We start from the raw sequence: 21953 nt of genomic DNA, 5'->3' as shown, positions 1-21953 counted from the left end.
ACTGCTATATTATTTTTTGTATCTAATGTTGATGGATGATTGATACCTAAAATATCCGTTCGTATTTTATTAACTTGATAATAAATTTCTATAGCTTCATTATATTTTCCCATACGATTCAAACAGACTGCTATATTATTTTTTGTACGCAATGTTGATGGATGATTGATACCTAAAATATCCGTTTGTATTTTATCAACTTGATAATAAATTTCTATAGCTTCTTTATATTTTCCCATTTCACTCAAACAGTTTGCTATATTATTTTTTGTATCCAATGTTGATGGATGATTGATACCTAAAATATCCGTTTGTATTTTATCAACTTGATAATAAATTTCTAAAGCTTCATTATATTTTCCCATATAACTCAAACAGTTTGCTATATTATTTTTTGTACGCAATGTTGTTGGATGATTGATACCTAAAATATCCGTTTGTATTTTATCAACTTGATAATAAATTTCTGAAGCTTCGTTATATTTTCCCATTCGATAGAAACAGTTTGCTATATTATTTTTTGTATCCAATGTTGATGGATGATTGATACCTAAAATATCCGTTTGTATTTTATCAACTTGATAATAAATTTCTAAAGCATCATTATATTTTCCCATTTCACTCAAACAGTTTGCTATACTATATTTTGTAACCAATGTTGATGGATGATTGATACCTAAAATATCCGTTTGTATTTTATCAACTTGATAATAAATTTCTAAAGCTTCATTATATTTTCCCATTTGAAACAAACAGGCTGCTATACTATATTTTATATCTAAAGTTATTTCATTTTCAGTTCCATAAGATTTTATGTTATACTTTTCAATGGCATCGATTATATTAATTGTTTCTTGAAAAAAACCTTTGTTTGATAAGAAACTTTGGATACTCCGACTCTGTTGATGGAAAACTTCACACATTTTTGGTTTATTAATACGAAACATATGGATGAAATGGTTATAGAAGTGCTTCCCATCGTCAATGTGTTCCTTTACCACTTCCAACTCTAATTTTAGAAAACGGGCGATGTTTTCGTTGCATATTTCTGTTATTTCTTTGCGTTTTTGATAACATTTACTTGCTAATTGCGTCATTTCGTGCATCGCGTACCTATCATTGTCATCGTCGAAACGATCAAGCAACGAATAACTTACTAGTAAACTTATTGTTCGATTTATCAAAACCTCTTCGTTTATTTTCAGGTGTTTTGAAATGCCGTGAATAAACTTTTTTGTAATGTGTTGACCGTCGCAATACGATAAATGGTTTAAAATTTCCACTGATTTTTCATTCGATTTCTCTATTTTGTTTAATACTAAGCTAATTGATGTTATAATAAACTTTGTTTCCACTTCAGTGGGGATACCTTCCTCCAGCATTTCGAAAGGATATGATCGAAAAAGATCTAAATATTCCTGCAAAGAAACGCTGTTTTTGTTTATATAGAGAATGGCTTGATTAATGGCGAGTGGATGATATTGAAGCACTTTGGTTATTTCTTTTAGTATTTCGTCATCGCTTGTTAATATATGTTTAATATTTCTTTTTGCGAAAAGTAACGCATCTTGAGGCGAGAAAGAGTTAATTTGCACTTGATTAACATCATTAGACCATGATTTCCATTGCGATGTTACCAAAGTAAATGCGTTTTTTTTGTTTGATACGTATTTTTCAAAATTCTTCACACTCTCATCGTCGACATTGTCGAAAATGTAAAGCGTTTTTTCTCTTTCAAAATAGTGATGTATTTTTCTAGAAACTACATCAATATCGAACGGATCGCCTTGAGAATCTCTTACGCTTAACCCTAGTTGGTGACAGAGATTAGTCATAGAAACTTGTATTTTATCAAATGCTGCATCCACCCACACAATACTTTCAAAATGGTCGTTATAAAATGCTGCATACTTTCTAGCGAGCTGAGTCTTTCCAATTCCAGACATTCCAGTTAAAATCGTGATTGATTTACCCGAATCGTTTGTTTGGTACACGTATTTATGAATTTGATTAAGTTCATCGTCACGTGAAAAGAAGGTTTTTGTCGGCGGTAGGATACCGAAAATGGAGTGTCGGGATATTAACTCTAAAAGACAAAAACTTTTCATATTTAACTGCACGGTGACATTTTTTGAGGAATGTTTAGAAGTTATTTTTTTAACGGCATTTCGCATTCCTCTTTTTTTTTTTTTTTTTTATAGGAAAAACATAATAAATTTTATCTAAGACTTAAATGACGATTAAATCAACGATTTCTATTAAAAAAATTGTCACTATATGCTGATATTTAATACGCTTGCTATTATTATGATGAAATATTCTGTCTTTAAGTTTGTTTTATTATTAAGCAATTCTATTTGTAAACGCTATTTAAAACAATTGCTGTTTTTTTTTTAGAAAAAGCATTTTACATGTAAAATACTCCCAGAGGAATATTTTATTTTTAATTTGAGAACCTGTCGCCAGTGCCGGTTTTAGCACTACCAGCGCCCTGGGCGAAATTTCTACGGCGCCCCTAACTCAATTTAACCCCATACAAAAAAAGGCTAAATTTCGCTCCTTTATATTCGGCGCCCTGGGCTATCGCCCAACCAGGCCCTACCCTAACGCCGCCACTGCCTGTCGCAATACAGTTATATTTTTGAAATCGAAATCAATTTTCTTAAAAAAGTATTTTGAAAAAGTTGAAAAAAACTTTTCTTCGTTAGAAGTTTTATGCAGTATTACCCTTTGGGGGAGGGTGGGAGGTTATAATCGTGCAATGCAGGAGCGCTGCAAAAGAAATCAAAATAGCGAGTCCACAGTGTTATAAAATGGGTTCTAACCTTGACTTTCTGACCCGAGAAAAACCCTTTTGTGGAATGATAGCCCACACTATGGGGATCACTTGAATATAAGTATTAAAATCAGATTACAACGTCCTGGCAAGTTATTGACAGGGCCGTACCGAACGACAAAGACGTGGGGGGGGGGGGGTTGAAAATGAAAAAAACAAATTTTACCGACAAGATTTTTTTTTTTTTTTTTTTTTAGAAGCCAAATTTCAGTTTTAACCGACATAAACCATAATTTTCGAGTTTTCCGTCAAAAACCGACAGAATATAGTACAAAATATAGGTTATTCCAATAAATATGAACTAGGGAAACAAAAAGACATATTCTGAGAGTTTATCGTGTATCTAAAATGAAAATTATGCTTTAAAATAAATATTCTAATACAAGAAAAAATCATTCTAAAATGACTCTTTTCACAAGCAATGTTTACTATTAAAGTCCACAAGGCAGCATTGCAACTTTTTACTGTATTCAGGATGATGGTTAGGTCGTTTGTACCTTCGCCAATGCACTTGAAAGTTGTGATGCATTGCCTCTGTTGCTTGTTCTGAGTAAAGTCCGAGAGCTTGGCCGTGTTTGTCAATGAAATCTTTCACATGAAAAAATACAGCATGAACCTTGGGTGTCACAGAAACATTTTGCAGTGCCACATAAGCCACTCTGAAAGCTTCAATTTTTTATACATAACTTGGATCAAGAACGCATCCAAAACAGGCAGACACTACTGCATTGAATTTTCGAAATACATCAACTAATGGTATTGCAGCATAGCATGAGTGTTTCTCGACAATAGATTGAAGAAGATCAATATTTTTTAGCAGCTTCCTGCACTCATTTCCTGCAAAATGCCCTCCATGATAAGGTTGTTGTTTAATGTGCAGTGAATCAGTCCAAAGAGTTCCTTGAGGGAAAACTTTTAGTAGGGCAGCAAAGAGATGATTGAAAACACCAATAAGGAGATGCAACTCCATTGGCGGTATGAATTCCAAAACTAATGTGCCACCAGCAAGATCAAATACAGGAGAATGAACAGCATTCATGTAATCACGAGCTCTTTTGATGTTTGATCCTGCTGCATTGAAAAGTGAGACATTCTGATCAAGAGATTGGAAAGTTCTTAATTTTCCTTGATTTAAAAGGTCCGTTGCACTTGACTCACACCAGGTGCAGGGGTGTGCACTTGAGTATGCTTGGAGACCACAAATTAAATTTGCCAGTTTTAGGTCACAGGACAAAACAAAATCTTGGTCTCTCATATTGATCAATTCGAAAATTTGAGACACATTTGAGTAGTTTTCTTGCAGGTCCTCAGAGACAGCAATAATAAGTTGCCACTTAACTCCAGTGTCCTTGAAAAACTTGTTTGTGCAATTGAGTTTTGCTGGGGGAGTGTTAGGTTCACGATTTAATTCAATAATTCCAAGGCTTACTTTCAGGAATCCTCCCCCACCGTCAATTCCAACTTTCACAATATGATTGTTTGATGTGCTTCTCATAGAAATGAGTTCATTTTTAAGCTCTTTGAAGTCCTTGCAATGAATGACAGTCCTTCCACATCCAGCATGATCTTTAATCAATGAACTCGTGAAATGATGAGAAAGCTGCTTACTAACTGCATCAAATTTTACAGCATAGTTTTTCTCAACAATTTGTTGTGAAGTTGACTGATTAATTGTAGCAGCTAGTCTCTTGATGCCATTGTTTGAAAGCCCTGTGTTTGCCTGAACTTGAACAAGTTCTTTTATACTAATTGATGGGTTTGGAGGAAATAGTTTTCTTGCTGATGAGGAACCTAAAATAAATGCAGATATTGTTTAATTTTGAAATTTCTAAAATATCTTTTGATGAAAGTTAAACTTTTACCTGGCATTATTGGAAGCATTCTTCCACCTTGTGGTTGACTCAATCGAACAGTGCCATGTGGAGAAGAATCCTTACTTGAAACAACAAGAGCAGCAACTCGTTCAGATGCAACAGGATCTTTGGTTGCAACAGCAACAAGGTTATTTTGCAAAGTGCCCTTTGTGCAATGATGAGGTAATCCTCTTCCAATAATTGAAAAACAGTCAGAGCATCGTTTTTGGACAGTTGAAGATGGAGTATTTTGTGCTGAGCTCTGCAAAAGCTGAGTTTTCTGTTGACCATTATTTCTCATTTTTCCAACAGAACAAATCAAACAGTCACATTGTGTGTCTCTAGTTTGAGGTCGAATTTTTATAGTCTCAAAATTGTAAAGTGATGGGAGATTGATGTGTTCTCCAGAATCCTTTCTTCTTAAACAAGAACGACACTTTTCACAAATTCCAAGTGGAACTTTGTCATTACTAAAATCGATCCTCTCATTGAGTATTGTTTGGCATTTTTCTTTTAGGAAAGGTGTCAGTTCCCTATGACAATTACTGAAGCAAAGAAAACAGACAGTTTTCCTGCAGTTTTGGTGGTTTTTTGCGGTATTCGGCATTTCTTTGTAAAATTAGATGTGCGCAGTTTTGCTCTCGTGAATAAAGTAAATAAATCATGCCTTTTCCCGAAATTTTTATTTTCCCGAAATTTTCCCGAAATTCAAAAACTGTCTTATTTTCACAGTTAAAAAAAATTTTTATGAAAAGTTAAACAGAAAAACAGAAGAATAAAAAAATATTATATTTGTTTGGTAATAAAGGAAGCTTATCTTCTTGATATCTTTTAATTTTTCAACTTTTTTTTATGTTTTCATAAAACATAATGCTCTTTATGCTACAGTATGTTTGTTTACTTGAATTTAAAATTATATCTTACTGTAAAAATGCAAAACAATCTGTCATTTCGAATGTGTGTGTAATCAATAAATTCAGAAAATTTAAACATCAATAACTTGCCAGGACGTTGTAATCTGATTTTAATACTTATATCCAAGTGATCCCCATAGTGTGGGCTATCATTCCACAAAAGGGTTTTCTCGGGTCAGAAAGTCAAGGTTAGAACCCATTTTATAACACTGTGAGTCACATTCAACTTTTATTTCATATTTTAAGTAATATTGTAAACTAAGTAATTAAACGTTTTAGTTAACAATGTATTTACAATGTAATTAACAATGCAATAAATAGCTAATTTTTTGAACTTTATTCAAGTGTGATTTTAATCCGCAAAATTGCTAAATGATTTTGCAGATAAAAAGGCCCGAAGCTTTGTGACAAATTTGCTAAATAAATTAAGGAAAGTTTGTCCTTTTCAAAAATGTTTGTGTCAGGTAAAAAATCTTTTAATGTTCTGCAGTGCTTTAACTTTTTTTGTATATTTTGTGTTTTTTTTTTTTGTTTTTTTTTTTTATCTCTAATAAATATTCAGGGGCCGCAGGAGAACATCGGCATGCAACAGCGGCACAAAAATTATCAAGCTCAAAATACCTACTTCGTTCGCATTCACTGATCAAATCTTTACGGTTGCAAAAAAGTAATCCTCTTTTCACATCTCGCCATTTTTTTGATGGATTATCCTTACGCCACTGGTTCAGTATTTGCAAAGTTTGTTCTCTCGTCGTTTCAAATTCTTCTTTTACATTATCGATTGCTGTGTCATCAACCGAAAGACACCGAGCAAACTTTTGCCAATCATAAGTCAACAAATCAGCAAACGTTGTAAACACATCTTGTGGAAACTTTTCAACTATAAGAGAAGGTTTATTTTTTTTGAAAATCAAAAATCTGTCTCAAATGGGAAATGTTAAAAATATTTTATTACCCTTTACATCGTCCGACTCGTTCTCCATGACAACTTCGTCTTTTAAAGCCGTTCTAGGAAAAAAAAGTCCATTAATTGTTATGATAAATTTCAGTAAAACGCTCTTAAATTCGTCAGCAAACTATTCTCGCAGTTAATAAACGAGTACATAGATATAGGTGCTGCTTCAAAATTAATTAGAGCAGTTTTAGAAGTGAAATAAACCGTTTTATATCAGATATTTCAGGAACCCTCTTAGTCACTGAAACTAAACTGCCATCCTAGTAAACTTCCTTTTGATGGAATACATTTTATTGACAGTTAAAGTGACTTGACTCACTGGGCCTCTGCACTTTATGAACAAAAAAGATGCCAATGATCCATCTTTCTTAAAGCAACTATTTTAAAAGAAACTTGAGCAATTTTCAATAATACAGCAGTACCTGCACGATTGTGATCTGCAGAAATTAGGACTTCTGGCATTGTTTTGAAATAATGATTAACGAAGCAGTAGGTTAAAGAACAGTTATGAAGTCCAATACAAAGCACTTTGAAGCTTTTAATTGAAAGACGAATTTTTCATTGAAAGACGTGTTTTCGAAAGGGACATAAGTCATATTATATATGTTTTCTTTTATTTTTTTAACTGTATTTATGGCAGTTTAAAAGTTGAGAGGTTTTTCAAAAAGGGTTCTTAATCTGATTTTTGATATTTGGTTTCTGGTATTAAACTTTTCATATTCAAGATTTGTTATTCAGTTACGAACTTTGTTAGTATTCATGTATTCACTTCTTCCTGTATTTGTTATTCACTTCCGTAGAGTCATATTTTCCTCTTTCTTCCCCGGCTTTTCTAACTATGAAACTAAAATTGTTGAAAAATCAGGTAACAAATAACAAGAGTAGAACAAAAGTAGATGACGTACCGGTACACTTCTTCCTCTAGTATCTCCTTTGTTTTTATTGCAAACATTCTTTTCTGCGATCTTTATGTAAACAGCTGGTTGATCGACAAAACAAGTGTTGAATTCTACAGTTTTTCTCGAACTGATAGAAACCAGCACGTTAAGAATTTAAAACTGATTCATGCAACAGCAAACCATAGAAAACAAAATGGCAGAAACCCATTAAATCAATAAAATGTTTGAACTGGTTTCCAATAATGAAAAACTACCAACCGAAATCTGTGATGAAACAAACTGAAATCGGTGAGTTCTTGATTTAGTTTATACTTTTTATTATATGCTTTAGTTGTTGGAAGTTTCACTTAAAAACGCTTCAAGTCAGTTAACTTTCTTGCTGATTGTTGATTTTTTTTAAATTGATGTGAGATTATTTTATTTTATATAAAAATGGCCGCCGATGGGTGAGAGTCTTAATCAAATAATAGGATTTAACAAAGTAATAGGATGGAATTTTTTTATTAAAGCAAAAAATGTCCACAACGAGGTATCCTTAAAGAGTTTATTCGTCACTGCGTACTACGCGTCCGCTCTGATAATAAAAAGGAAAGTCTTAGAGAATATTTAGAGAACTGTTATTGATATTGTTTGTTAATACATATAATTATTAAAATAAAGTACGATCTTTTTTGACCACTTTTTTTCAACCACTTTTTAAAAGTTGCTTCTTGTACTTTTTAAAAGTTGATGAGATAAAAAAAAATCAACCAAGTTTATTACAAAGAAAATCACTAAATGAAAATGAAATGATGTTTTTACAGATAATTTAAACAAAGAAGATGGTAATGAAGGCATTCCTAGTCCTAAGTCCCTTCAAACAGGTGAGAACAATGTCAATCTTATTGAAGGAGATTATAAAGTAAGTAATATTAATTGTGAAAGTTTCAGAACATCAGATGATCAAAAACTTTTTCCAATACTTCAACTGCATGGTTTAATGATACTTTTTTGATTTTTTTTCTTAATGTGAACCAGTTTCTTTGTTTCTTTGACATACTAAAATTATTTAGCAACAAACATTAAAATTTAAAAAAATTTAAAAAGTTTTATTTTTATTACAAATAGTATAGCTCAAGAAATAAACTAACTATTATAGAAATTATCTATCATTAGTTTCTAATTCTTATCATGACACATTCAAGTAAAAAACTGTATTCACTGTAATTGTTAGATAAAATTGAAATATAATTAAGTATTTCGTTCATAATATGTCTCAGCAACCGTCATGTGGAGCAACAATCATACTTACAACAAGCCCTCAAGAATTGCACAACGCATTACTAATGGAGATGGCAAACAAACCCTTTTTTAAAAATTCGGAATCGATTCGTTTATATTTAATGTTCGAGTTTGATAAGCACAGCTCTGGTTCGGTTCGGTAACAAGAAAAGTTTGGGTTCGGTTCGGTATCAACACAACTGCATTTTTATTAGTTACAAAGTTTTACATCGACAATGATAAAACACAAATAAATTAAAGTAATATTAAGTAGTAAAAGCATTGCAAATAATTTGAAATAACTTGCAATTTACTGCAACTTCAAAAGTTCAAAAAACAATGCAGTTGCTAATAACTGCAGTTAAAGTGCACAAAACATTAAAACAGTGACTTTCTGAACAGAGATAATGGTAGCTTAAGTAGCCTACTGGGAGTCTCATAATCAGGACTGCATGTTTTATTTGAGAATTATCAGCATTTCTAATGTTTCTGTGTTTAGACGAGCCATGCGCTCACTCATTGTCACCCCACACTCTGAAAACACTCTTTCACTGGCAGTACTTCTAGCAGGAATAGACAAAAACCTTCTACCCATAAATGTCTTCATCGGAATGCTCATCGTCTTTCCAGAATTGCAATTTATCACACGCTCTCACGGGTAGTGGCAAGTATTTTTCGAATTCATGTCTTATTTCATAAATGTCGACCTTAAACAAAAAACGGTAGCTGTTTTAAAGTCTACCAGCAAATCATACGATTCAGGATCAGCTTTGTTCTTCTTTGAAGGAGGCATCTGATCTGAATGATTGCATTCACTAAAGCTGTCTATATCTGTATTGCCTGAGTCCTTGCGCATCACCTGATTTGGTGAAGAAATTATTTTGTCTGCCATACAACGCATCTCTGAATAAACAAAATTGCGATCTTCTGTATTGACGAAAGACAAGTATTTGTAAGAAGGAACAGTAAGCGTTGATAGCTTGTGCAAAATATGAATGATGTATTTTTCATTCAAGCTGGACAGAAAAGCTGCCTTCAAATCACGCATACTGTCACTGTCTGAACCATTGATCTTACAGACTGACCGAAGACAAAATAACATCGGCCATACATCAAGGGACGTCGGCACATTGTCATGTGACAATTGCACAGTAGCCTTGTGAAAAGGATGCAAAAAGTCTACAACGTTAGACAACATTTTTTCGTTAACGTTGTTCTGTTGCTCAAGTTTGTCAAACTGCTTTGAATCAGCAAGTACCCAGTGGGCACGGCGATGTTGGTTTAACGTTTAGGCGACGTCGAGTGCGACATCGCATTAACGTTGGAAATGGAAAGTTGGATCGACGTTAATATGCGATGTTATCGCGATGTCATCGCGATGTCATTGCGATGTAATCGTGATGTAATCGCGATGTTTTACGTCGTTTTGACGTTGATTTAACATCGCAACTCGATGTTAATTTTCGACGTCATTCTCACGTTGGTGCGATGTTGACTTTACGTTGGCGACGTCGCTAACCTAAAACTAACATCGAACCGACGTGAGAATGACGTCGATGCCCACTGGGTATGGACTTAACAAGATCTAACTGGCATAACAATGATGGCAAAAGAAAAAATTGACTGTTCCAATGAGTTGCAGTATCCTGTTTGAGAGCGTGATTTAGTTCCTGGTTTTTCCCACTATGTTTGAAGTAGCCCACCATTTCCTTTAAAGTCTTGATCATTTCATAAACTAAATTAGCACCAAGGGATTTCAAAGTCTTTTCAACAGCTATATTCAGATTATGACATGCACAGCTTAGTCTAACATCGTTGCAATAAGCCGACTTCTGACAAGAGTATTTTAGAATGTCATCGGTTCAGTGATCAGTTGTTATTGCGATATGAGTAACCCCAGCAAGTTTGTCTTTCAGCTTTCGAACACATTGGTTGTAAAACTTTGGTAGTAGTGTCTTAGAAAGCATTGTTCGATCACACATAATATTCTAAAGTTGTAACAATCCATACTTTGATTTAATATCAATAATTGTTTGAGCAAAGTGACGGAACCCATCATCCTGAACACGCGAGAATGGCTGAATGTCTATAGCAATCATCCACACGGCTGCACGTTGAGCATTTTCACGTTTGTGTTTAGGAGCCTGTAAAGCATAAAGCAATAAACAATAGACATTAAATATATAGCAATACTTTTTTTTTTGTACTACAAAAAACATTGTATTTCTAAAGTATTGCTAACATCTTGTAACAAATATATTTTGCTATCAATGGCAGCAAGTAACAGGTGAAAAGTTAAACAGTAAATAGAAAAAAGCAAGATCCGCTGATTATATTTATAACTATATTATTATAACCTGTCTTTTTAGGTATAAAGCATGTCATTTTTGATTGTCCAGGTTATGTATTGATCTCATTGATGTGTAATGTTTTATGTCTTTGTAGAGTTGTAGTATGACCAATTGGCACTGGCAACCATAATCCACACTGCTTACAAACGGCAAACTGCTTTACAACCTGTTGATCACTACATGATCACTCGCAGTTATACAAAGCTCAAATAAAATGTATTGTAACTAAGGTCAATGGAATCAATTTAGCATTTAATATTCAGTTAATTATCAAACGTGAATTCAGCTTAGTTTGGCATTGTGTGCAACATGAAATGCCTGAGAAATGCAGGTGATTATTGATTAACTGATATGTTTATAAAACTAAATAATCGTATATGCAGTAAGTCTAGGGACAAACCTCATCCCCAACTTCAACGCAACGGAAGCGTGTCCAGCATTCACTCTTTGTCCATTATGTAGGTACTAAGCTTGCCGCTCCGTCTGTAGTTATTTTCTCCAACACGTTTTTAGTCCATTTACGAGCTAGTTTACTGGTACTCATTATTACTGAAATATTATGTAATTATCGTAATCGATAATTACTGAGATACGAATAAAAACTCAGAATGATAACAACTCAATATTACAAATGTTTAAAAAACAACATTTCGATTTTGGTTCGTAATGTTATGTATTGTCGACTTATCGCGAGGTTAGAATTATTTTGTTCTATTTCCCATTTTAAACGTTGGGAGAGAGTTTTTGATTCTTTTCTAAAGGTAAAAAGTACTCAAAATTTTAGCTTAGCTTTTAAAAAAGTAATAACTTATGCTTTAAGTAATTTTTATTTAAAGAAATTAATTAGAAAAAAGTTTAAAAAATAAAACATAATTTAAATGTAATTATTAGTTACTAAAATTACTAACTCATTTTCTCCCAACATTTAAAATGAGGAAACAAAATAATTCTATTTAATTATTCTATAAATAATTCTATAATAATTTTTATTTAAACAAATTATTCAGATCAAAGTAAACTTCGTATAACTTCGCTTACTGTTTAAATTCTAAAACTGTTTAAATTCAAATAATTTTTAAAAAGATCGTTTAACTTTGACCCGTTTCTTCAATTCTGCAACGAGCTCGACCATGAAAGGACCTACTCCAGTGACACTGTTCTTTCTAATTTTTTTGACCCTCAGAGAAGCACACCTTTCCACAAGATGAACAATGGCTGTCAGTGCTCAATCCATTGCAATTCTCTTATCACTCGACATTGACTCAGAGATGATTCGGCATGTGGTCAGGAGTGGCAGAATGGTTGCAACCAGCTCATATTGGTCATCTGTAGGAATGGGTGAGGTCCATTCCTTTTTGTCAGCCCTGATAGCACACAGCACACTTCGGATATGGTCAATGTCTTGGAGCATCATCTGGACAGAGTTCCATCTGTTAGCACAAGGAGCAGTGATCTTTCTGTAGGGTACTGAAATAAAAACTAAAATAAAAATTCGCATAAAACTTCGCATGAAATCGTAAACTCTTAGAAAACATTTGAAATTATAAAACGTTTGTTAAAGTTTGACATCAACCCGTAAAACTTCGTACTCGTATCTACTTAAAAAGTTAAAAATATCACTATTAATCTCGAGGCACTTCTTTTTCAACACCCATTCAGCAAGAGGAGAGTGATGGACTCGGGTGGAAATTGTCCTTTCGTAGAACAAACTCCTCGGTGATGTAATGAAGAGTCACCGCTATGAATGGATTGTTGTTGCGTGTGGTCCAGATGTCAGTGCTGATCGCAACTCGGTCGCAATGAGAAAGCTCCTTGTCAAACATCCTCTTCATGGCCATCTGCAGATTTCTGTAGAGGAGAGGAAACTTGAAGCGAGCCATGCAGGCACCACTTTTAACCCTATACCTCGAGTCAAAGTGGGGAAGCAGTCTTTGGAACGGGATAGAGTCACAGATGAAGAAAGGCTGACTGTTAATTGCAAGGTAAACCATATGCTCCATGTCACCACGAAGTTGAATGGTGCTCTGTGTTGGATAGCACAGATTCTTTCTGGCTATTAGAACCCTTTTTCTTTTCCTGTGACCTCTCATTAAAAATGGTATACATTTGTTAACATTGAATTAACTTCAGATACCGTTGTTTACATTAATAAAAAATCGTATAAATTTGCTACATCGCATCGTAACATGCATTATTTAACTAAGTTACCAGTGCCAACTTTTTTTTTTGTTCATCTTCTGCCTCTTCAACGTTGTCCTTCTTGGCAGCTTCTGCCTCATCTCGTATCTTTTGATTCTGGGTCAACATTGACCAAAGGTGACCACTCAGTCTTCTAGTCTCATCTCGTCTCGAATAAAAAAATAACGAGACGCAGATGCTTACATAGAACCAATAGCAATGGCAGTCAGTAATGTTTTCTTAAGGTAAGGTTTTCTTAAGGTTTTGATGAATTAACTTTGTATACTGTTTTCGCACCTTTCCTTGATAGAACTCTCTTTGTGCATGGATGAAATTCAAATTTTGTCTTATAAACATTGTTGAAAGCATCTGGACAATCAGAGACAGAAAACAAACCATTCCTTTCTAAAAAATTGTGAAAATTTTCATAAAATCTCTTGACTCCGCTGGCTGCAACCATTGCTGCTGCTCTGCTAATAGATTCATTGAAACAAAGAACTATTTCAGGATATTTTTTAAGGAATACTTTACCCAATATTCAGTTGGAAGTCTGTTTTTAAACAATGGAATGTTAAACGGTGGAAGATTTACGAAACTTTCGTACGTCTGTAGCAGCCTTAGTTAAATCATCCTTCGTCTTAGGGTTGCTCTAAAAATGAGATGAGAGTTTTTTAAAAATGGTTGAAGAGGGAAATTTGGTGGTTACTTTGCTCATCCATTATATTGTTGAGATCCATCAGATTTGTTTAGAAACATATTCAAGTATTCAGGAAAAGAAACTATTATAATGGCTATTTGATGACTAAATGGGTTAAACTTGGCTTAAAGCTTTCAGCACCTCCTGCAGAGGACGGCAGAGAAAACTACATTTACTGAGAACTGATAAAAGTATACCAAAATGTTATTGATTTTTTTTTTTTTTTTTAAGATTATTGATGTGTCTTCTTGTATGAAGCCATTTAGTGAGAGTAAATTTAAAATAGGGACTCCCGGTTCCGTAAAATTAAATAAAATGATTTTTGTAACATTCAAAAGAAAAGTAATTTTACTTTTAAATCTTTATTTCCAATTTTCTGTTTAAATTTTATTTAAAGTTAATTCAAATTTAAAATTGTTTTAAAAAAAAAACTCATTTTAATTGTACTTAAACTAAATTTTAAAATGTCTTTCAAAATTCTTAACGTATAGAGAATTATTGAAGGAGGAGGGCGCGATGATAAACCGGCTTTCATTTATGAACGACGGCCGTCGCATTCTCTTTTAGACATAAATCCTTCGCGTAGTTCACCACGAGGAGGTAAAAATAAAGTTCAATCGCTTTTTTTTAATCCAAAGTATTTTTAGTCAATGGTTCTATTGAAATATCCTAAAGTAATGATACCACTTGTGTTATATATTAAGTTTCTATGTTTAAACGCCAAAAATACAGACAACAAAAGATTCAAGATGTTGATACATTCTTGACTGATAAACGTTTTAAAAGCTCTAAGCTTAATTTCGATCTGTAAAAACTTTTGTGTCATGGTGTTGTTCGTACTAGCTATAGTATTTTTCAAACGATAATGAAAAATTTATTTTATATTTTAAACTTTGAACAACATTTGACAATAATTTCAATAATCAGAAACTATACTTTTTAAAAATTATTTTTCAATTTTGAAGGTACATATTGTAGTTGTTCTAATACTGCTAATAATTGAAATACAGCTATTGCAGAGGTGCAGTTCCTTAATTATTTGTAAGAATCATTGCTTGATGTAAACTTTGTAGAAAATTAAATCTATTTTTTTTTCTATGAAATTGATCTATAAGTCCATAGTCTAATCAATCAAAATGTCTATTATCTTTCACATGAGAAATATCTAAGGGGATGTTTAGTAAATTAAAGTATTTGAAGCAGACAGTAAAATCTTTGCTGATCATTATAACTAAAGTTATTACTGTTTTGTCATTTGTCTAAAAATGTGTCAGAAGCAAAATTTGACTTGCTGAAATGGTCTGTACCAATAAGTTAATCTTAACTGAGTCACAGGATCCTTATCCGAAAAAAATCATTTTACATTAGATAGTTTTTTCTTGAAGACATTGTTCAATTTGCATCTAAGGCACCTCCTTGAAGTTCTTTCCCTACTAAAATGGGTTCTTAGCTAAGGAATGTTGTAGGACTTTGAAATATTTTTTATTCTCTTTCTGCATTTTTATTATTTGTTTTAGTATTTAACATAACCCCAGCAAACAAAAAGATATCTAAAATGCATCTAATATGCATCTAAAGACTGGTCTAAAAGACGTCTAAATTCACGTCGTGAACGGGACATAAATAGACGTCTATCTTATAGACGTCTTTTAGATGCATTTTATTCGACACAAATAATTGCCTTAGATGCATAAAAGATGTAAAATATACATCTTAAAGATGTATATTAGATGTATAAAATACGTCTCTTAAATAGATGTCTGAGGCGCGTTTAAAAAAGATGGATAATAGATTTTTTTTTTAGCTACTAATAGCCCTTTTATACATCTAATATACATCTTTAAGATGTATATTTCACATCTTCTATGCATCTTAGGCATTTATTTGTGTCGAATAAAATGCATCTAAAAGACGTCTATAAGATAGATGTCTATTTATGTCCCGTTCACAACGTGAACTTAGACGTCTTTTAGACCAGTTTTTAGATCATTTTAGATGCATATTAGATGCATTTTAAATCTTTTTGCTACCTGGGACTTGTTTGATACAAAGTTATTTAGCTGTTAAATTAGTCATAAAAAAATGATTAAATTACACAAGTAAAGAAACTTTTTAACTGAAATTACTTAAATTTATTTCACAAAAATATACGTAAGAAACTATATTTCTGAATTGATGCAATTGCTGTCAACATCTTCTTCCACGTCGTCGATATCTAAAATATATAATTTAATGTCATTTAAATGACTTTGAAAGACATGTTGAATTCTGAACAATCTATTTTTATGAAATTATATATATATATATATATATATATATATATACACACACACACACACACACACACACACACACACACACACACACACACACACACACACACACACACACACACACACACACACACACACACACACACACACACACACACACACACACACACACACACACACACACACACACACACACACACACACACACACACACACACACACACACACATATATACATATTGCTGCACAGTAACCTGATTAGTATTATTTTTCATATTTTTTTATGCGACAACATTTCTTATTTACAAGCAAAAAATCTAATTTATTATAACTTACAATAACTTTATTAACTAATGTGATTTAATGACAACACATTGTCAAAATTTGTGTTTTATATTACATATCAGTTTAAAACGGAAACATATGTTTTACATATAATAAGTCTAAATAAGTCACATATTGCATTGCTTACCTGTATTACAAGCTTTTCTTTTACGAGCACGAGCAGGAGCATTTCGCAGAACATCTGTAACAGATTTCTCAAGGTCTTTGACTGATCCACCATTATATTCACAGGAATCTGTCAAAATTAAAATTATTCAAAATACCAAACATTTACTAATTTATAGTAATGTATGAAATAAGTATAAATAATGATGTAACGAGAGATAACAATGATGTAATGAGAGATAACAATGATGTAATGAGAGATTAATAATAAGAGGCAAATTGTTTTATGAAAAAAATAAAGGAATGTATTATGTATTGTGAACTTATACTGTATTTATGGAGACAAAAATTCTTGCATTACACAAAAAAAAGTCCAAAAATATTTTTTTAATACAGATATCAGTTTTGTAAATTCTACCAAGACTATACCTCGTAAAACACTCCATATATTTACTAGATTTTCTAAGCTTATCTTTCCCCCATTTCCTTTTCGATTTAATTTGGACTGTAGCTGATTCGAAAATAACCTGACAAATATTTTAACAACAAACTGAAATATTTATAAAATTTTTTATTTTAACATAGGTAATAAATTGAAATATATTTTAATATATGAATGCTTAAAATTATAAATTATAAAGGTATAAGTATTAAATTTGAAAATAAAATGCTAAACAAGATTAGATTATACTTACTTTTGCACACAAACAAACTTAAATACCTAGAGTGAAGCTACAAAGTTTTTCAAATTGTCATGTTAAAAGTAAATCCATTAACAAATAATGGTCTAAATGAATTGCTTTTGGCCCCTTCTAATCATATTTCTAAAATTAATAAAATCATAATCATTTACCTTTTCATGATCAAAAAAACATGTTCTCTTGGCTTTCCGCCAACAACTTTTTTCAAACTATCAAGCTGAAATAAATGTATTAAAAATTAATGTAACTTAAATTTCTTTACAACATTTAGAGCCTAACACAAGCTAGTTTTTTAGTTCCTTTAGAAATATTTTTTATTTAGACTCTAAACTTATAAACCAAATTTAAACAAACTTATTAAAAATTAAGATAATTAGATCATACCAATTTAGTATACTCAGTTTTATCTTTTAGTTTATTATCCAGTGAAATCACTTCGTCCACTGATTCTAGCAACTTCACCCCAGTTGCATGAAACTTAATTTCTATAACTTCTTTTAAAAGAACTTTTATTTCCGCAAGCTCCTTGAGGATAACATTTTGCATCTCTACAAACAAAAGAGTAAAAAAATTGATTAACGTATTAAATATCATTTAGCTCGTGAAACCAAATAGCAAAATAATGAAATATCATCTTTAAAATTCAAATTATGTTTGAGTAACTCAAATTAAAATTCCAAAAATAAATGTTTTTTTATTACTCCATCACAGAGGTTGCCATAATATTTTGGAAAACCTACTTTTTAAATCAGCTAAAACTTTATCTGTAGAATCAGACAAAGGCAAAAGAGGCAGACTGGAAACCTAATAAAAAATAATCTTGACTAAGTAAACTACTTTGCAATAATAATTTAACAAAAAAATTAATCCACTCAAATTGTAAGTGAAGCTGAAAATAAATTAAACATTCAAGTTTTATAAAAATTCTTATTTAATTTTAACAAATAAACAACAACAAATAATATTCAGATTTATGTCAAACCTCTTGTGATAACTTCTGCATATTTTTCTTTGGGCTTGATTCAAGAGCAATTTTTGATCTCTCCTCCTGTAAAAGGTTAAGATATTAAAGAATTTTAGCTACTAAAGGTAAAGTTGACCAAATGCTACACTCATGTTTTATCGGATCACAATATTATAAATACTTCATTTCTTTTATACCTATCTTTTACAATTATTTTAAAACAAAAAACAAATTAATAAAAAAGACCTCCACATTAACGTTCAGTGGTGTAAAAACCAAAAATACTCACAATAAAACTTAAAACTCTTTGACATTGTGAACTTTGCTTGGTTTTGTGTTCATCAATGAAATGTGAAGAAAAAACATCTTCATTCTCTGAATCTGATAACCCTATTCAAAAGAAATAATTATAGTTACAACTATAAATAATCCCTCAACCCGTTACTTAATCTTTTAACCAATTTGTACTCTTTCGATTTCTGAATTCATTCTTTCAAACAATTTCAGCATGCTTTCAATCAATTTTGAATTTTCATACCAAGTTGATTGATTAAATAGTTAAAATAAAATAAAAACTTAGTAATACATAAAAATAATTTATAGTTAAATAGATATGAATTAGATCAAATTAAACAAGAATCTATTTCAGTTTATAAACCATTAAGAAAAAATTATGATATTTACCTAGGTTTCGTGTTATACTTTTAGGATATCCTAAAATGAAATTCATAATAGGTGGCGGAGGTTCTGGCAATGAAGAGCAGAATGATTTGTTATTCTTTTTTTTAATGCTTTCATCAACATATGTCTCATCTGACGTAGAAAAGTTATATTCTTCACAACATGAAAATGAATCTAATTATAAAATAATTTGCTACAAAAAGCAATTACATTACCTTTAAAAAAAAAAGCATAAAAAAGTTAGATACTGACCATCTGTTATCTTACACTTTATCAATTGAAATTTGTGCCATTCTTTTGTTGGCGACAGGTTGTTTTTCAGTGCATGATTGTAGTTTTTTTTGGGACAATAAATTTGTTGTCCTTCTTTGTTAATCCATTTGGTTAGTGCAACATCCTCTACTAATCTGTTATTTTCTTTCCATATAACTTTTGAAAACTTTCCAGACATATATACTAATGTAATACTTATGTATAAACATAATAATATAAACATAATAATGTTACCATGAATATTAAACATAACAATGTTACCATGAACAAACATAATAATGTTACCATGAATATTAAACATAACAATGTTACCATGAACAAACATAATAATGTTACCATGAACAAACATAATAATGTTACCATGAATTAAAAATATTATTATTATTACTTTTTTTTCATCATTAATTTAATATTGTTATTTTATTATTAACTATTTAAAATATTGTGAGGAATAAGAAACACTTAGACATAGAGGATTAACATATGTTATTGAGACAATAAGTATTTCCTATTCCTCACAATTTTTAACAATAAAAATTATATTAAAAATCTCAATATGTTAAATCTCAATGACATTGAGAAATAAGTAAATTATATTATTACAATTAAAATTTATTTGTAGATAAGATAATTTTTAAATAAAAATTACTTAATATATATATATATATATATATATATATATATATATATATATATATATATATATATATATATATATATATATATATATATATATATATATATATATATATATATGTAAATTTACAAAAACTTACAACAACTACTTCCAGAAAACAAGAAATGGCTAAAAAAAAAAAGCTTATTTTATATTACTGTAAACTAAGGAAGTCAGACACATTAACATTTTGATGAAATTAAAAAAGTATTATGAAAAAAAACCATTTCCCAGACTAATGGCTCATTTAAACTAATGCTCTTATACAGCCAAAAATTAGACATTTAAAGTGCTGCAATCAAACAAACAAATTTAGAAATATTTAAACTGTTCTTATATTATTTTTATTCTTAATAGTTTATTTAAATGTTATAATTTTTAAACTTTTAGTAATTGAAAAGAAAAAAATCTCATACACAAAAAGCTTTATAAGAACCCAAAAAAACAGTTTAAGTAATTTTTTTTTACAAGTTTGATTCATAATCCATTACAAGTGAACTTTATTTCAATTTGGCAACAAATGATCTTGAAATTTTCCTTCAACAAAAACTTGCTAATTATATAAAAAGAGAAAAGATATATATATATATATATATATATATATATATATATATATATATATATATATATATATATATATATAGACTACAGATAATATATTTATATTGACTACAGATTATATATATATATATATATATATATATATACATATATATATATATATATATATATATATATATATATATATATGTATATATATATATATATATTTATATATATATATATATATATATATATATATATATATATATATATATATATATATATATATATATATATATATAGACAGACTACAGATGCTTCTCAAGCTCATGTAGCGCAGGAAAGATGGTATAACCAGTTTTATGTGGTAACATCAATACTTTACGAACAAAATCTGTTGTTGGCACTATCTTTTCAGTTTTTTTAATTTTTTCCATATTGGGGATAAATGCAATGCTAAAAACCTTTGAATCTATTGGTTTGTCGTATAAACTTTCCATATTCTTTAAATTAAGTACTGTACATCTAAATGTTTTCTCATCAACCATTTCTTTTAAAATACATATTTTTTTGTTTTGCATTAAGAAGCAGCTATCTCGTGATTGTGTTGAATACTTATACTTATATTTTTTGTTGACAATGTTTGGATGAGATAACTCAAACTCCTGTTTTCTACGTGCAGCTTGAACAACTGGGTTTCTAGAATTTTTTATTGACTGTTTCAAGTGTTGCAAAAAGTTTTCAAATGGGAAAGCTGATATGCTATTCAAAGAACACTGCATATTTGCGACATCTTGATGTAAATGAGTTAAACTATGAACATTGTAGACAACAAATGTGGGTGTATAAAAATGAGATGAATGCTTTACAAAAAAATGTAACAATTGAGAAGCAAAGTCAAGATATGTGTTCCTAATTTGATTATCTGTTTGCAATAAAATAGACATAGCAACATGAAGACACAAAAAATGCAAAAATACATCTGAAGAAAGAACACTTTTCAGCACTATAGGACCAATGTATAAAAGAAACATACGGAATTCTGTTGCTTTCCATTTTTTTAGTTCCTTTAATGAACGAGGTTGGCGTGCAAATTCAGATGGTAATGTTCCATTATATGAGGCTATTGTAATTGACAGCTTTTCCCTTAAGTGATATGAAAGTCTACACTCCAATGGACCTGATGTCAGAAAATATAAAATTCTTTTTGTAACTCCAAGACAGACTACATTCATATAGTCTAAGACAAAGATTGAAATAATTGGAATATCCAATTTACACAAGGGACTGAGCTTCTTTTGATGTTCAGGATACCCTAATTTCCTGAAAATATCTTCATTGCGGAAGGCATGCAGTTCTTCACTATCAAACACAATTCGCTGAGAATAACAAGTACCAACAACTGTACATCTCTCACAACCATGCTTTGCAGTGTGACTAACTATACAT

The 21953-nt window shown here is 30.9% G+C and overlaps 3 protein-coding genes, 1 long non-coding RNA gene and 1 pseudogene across 8 annotated transcripts in view; 2 read left to right on the top strand and 3 right to left on the bottom strand.

Moving 5' to 3' along the window:
* LOC149876724 (uncharacterized) overlaps positions 1-21953 on the top strand; it is a 316490-nt gene that overhangs the window by 24034 nt on the left and 270503 nt on the right. The window lies entirely within an intron of this gene.
* The window catches only part of LOC149876737 (uncharacterized), a 112021-nt gene that overhangs the window by 6015 nt on the left and 84053 nt on the right, over positions 1-21953 (top strand). The gene's annotated exons all lie outside the window — the stretch shown is intronic.
* LOC149876741 (uncharacterized) overlaps positions 1-21953 on the bottom strand; it is a 103393-nt gene that overhangs the window by 31576 nt on the left and 49864 nt on the right. The window contains exon 5 of the mRNA XM_090075029.1: positions 1-757. This exon is cut by the window's left edge and continues 482 nt beyond it. Coding sequence (XP_089931155.1) covers positions 1-757 — 757 coding nt within the window. The remainder of the gene's footprint in view (positions 758-21953) is intronic.
* Positions 3249-5401, bottom strand: LOC145191456 (uncharacterized; annotated as a pseudogene).
* LOC145192877 (uncharacterized) lies at positions 16053-19717 on the bottom strand. Of its 3 annotated transcripts, XM_090075132.1 has the most exons (10): positions 19265-19691; positions 19016-19186; positions 18621-18721; positions 18350-18415; positions 18108-18171; positions 17752-17915; positions 17520-17584; positions 17096-17193; positions 16689-16796; positions 16053-16158 (listed from the first exon to the last, which is right to left on the bottom strand). In XM_090075132.1, the coding sequence occupies exons 1-10, from the start codon at positions 19632-19634 to the stop codon at positions 16103-16105; spliced, it is 1263 nt and encodes a 420-aa protein (XP_089931258.1). In that variant the 5' UTR covers positions 19635-19691; the 3' UTR covers positions 16053-16102. The 3 variants fall into 3 exon arrangements, 1 of the variants encoding a protein (XP_089931258.1); XR_016448579.1 differs by lacking the exons at positions 16053-16158; positions 17520-17584 and adding an exon at positions 17388-17490 and having other exon boundaries at positions 16778-16796; positions 19265-19717; XR_016448578.1 differs by lacking the exons at positions 16053-16158; positions 17520-17584 and having other exon boundaries at positions 16745-16796; positions 17096-17490; positions 19265-19717.

This window comes from Hydra viridissima, unplaced genomic scaffold (assembly GCF_058129835.1).
Source record: "Hydra viridissima isolate aposymbiotic clone 2 unplaced genomic scaffold, HvirCarnegie_v1 scaffold_18, whole genome shotgun sequence".
Lineage (NCBI taxonomy): Eukaryota > Metazoa > Cnidaria > Hydrozoa > Anthoathecata > Hydridae > Hydra > Hydra viridissima.
The sequence above is the reverse complement of the archived record's forward strand: the minus strand, read 5'-3'. Positions and strand labels throughout refer to the sequence as shown.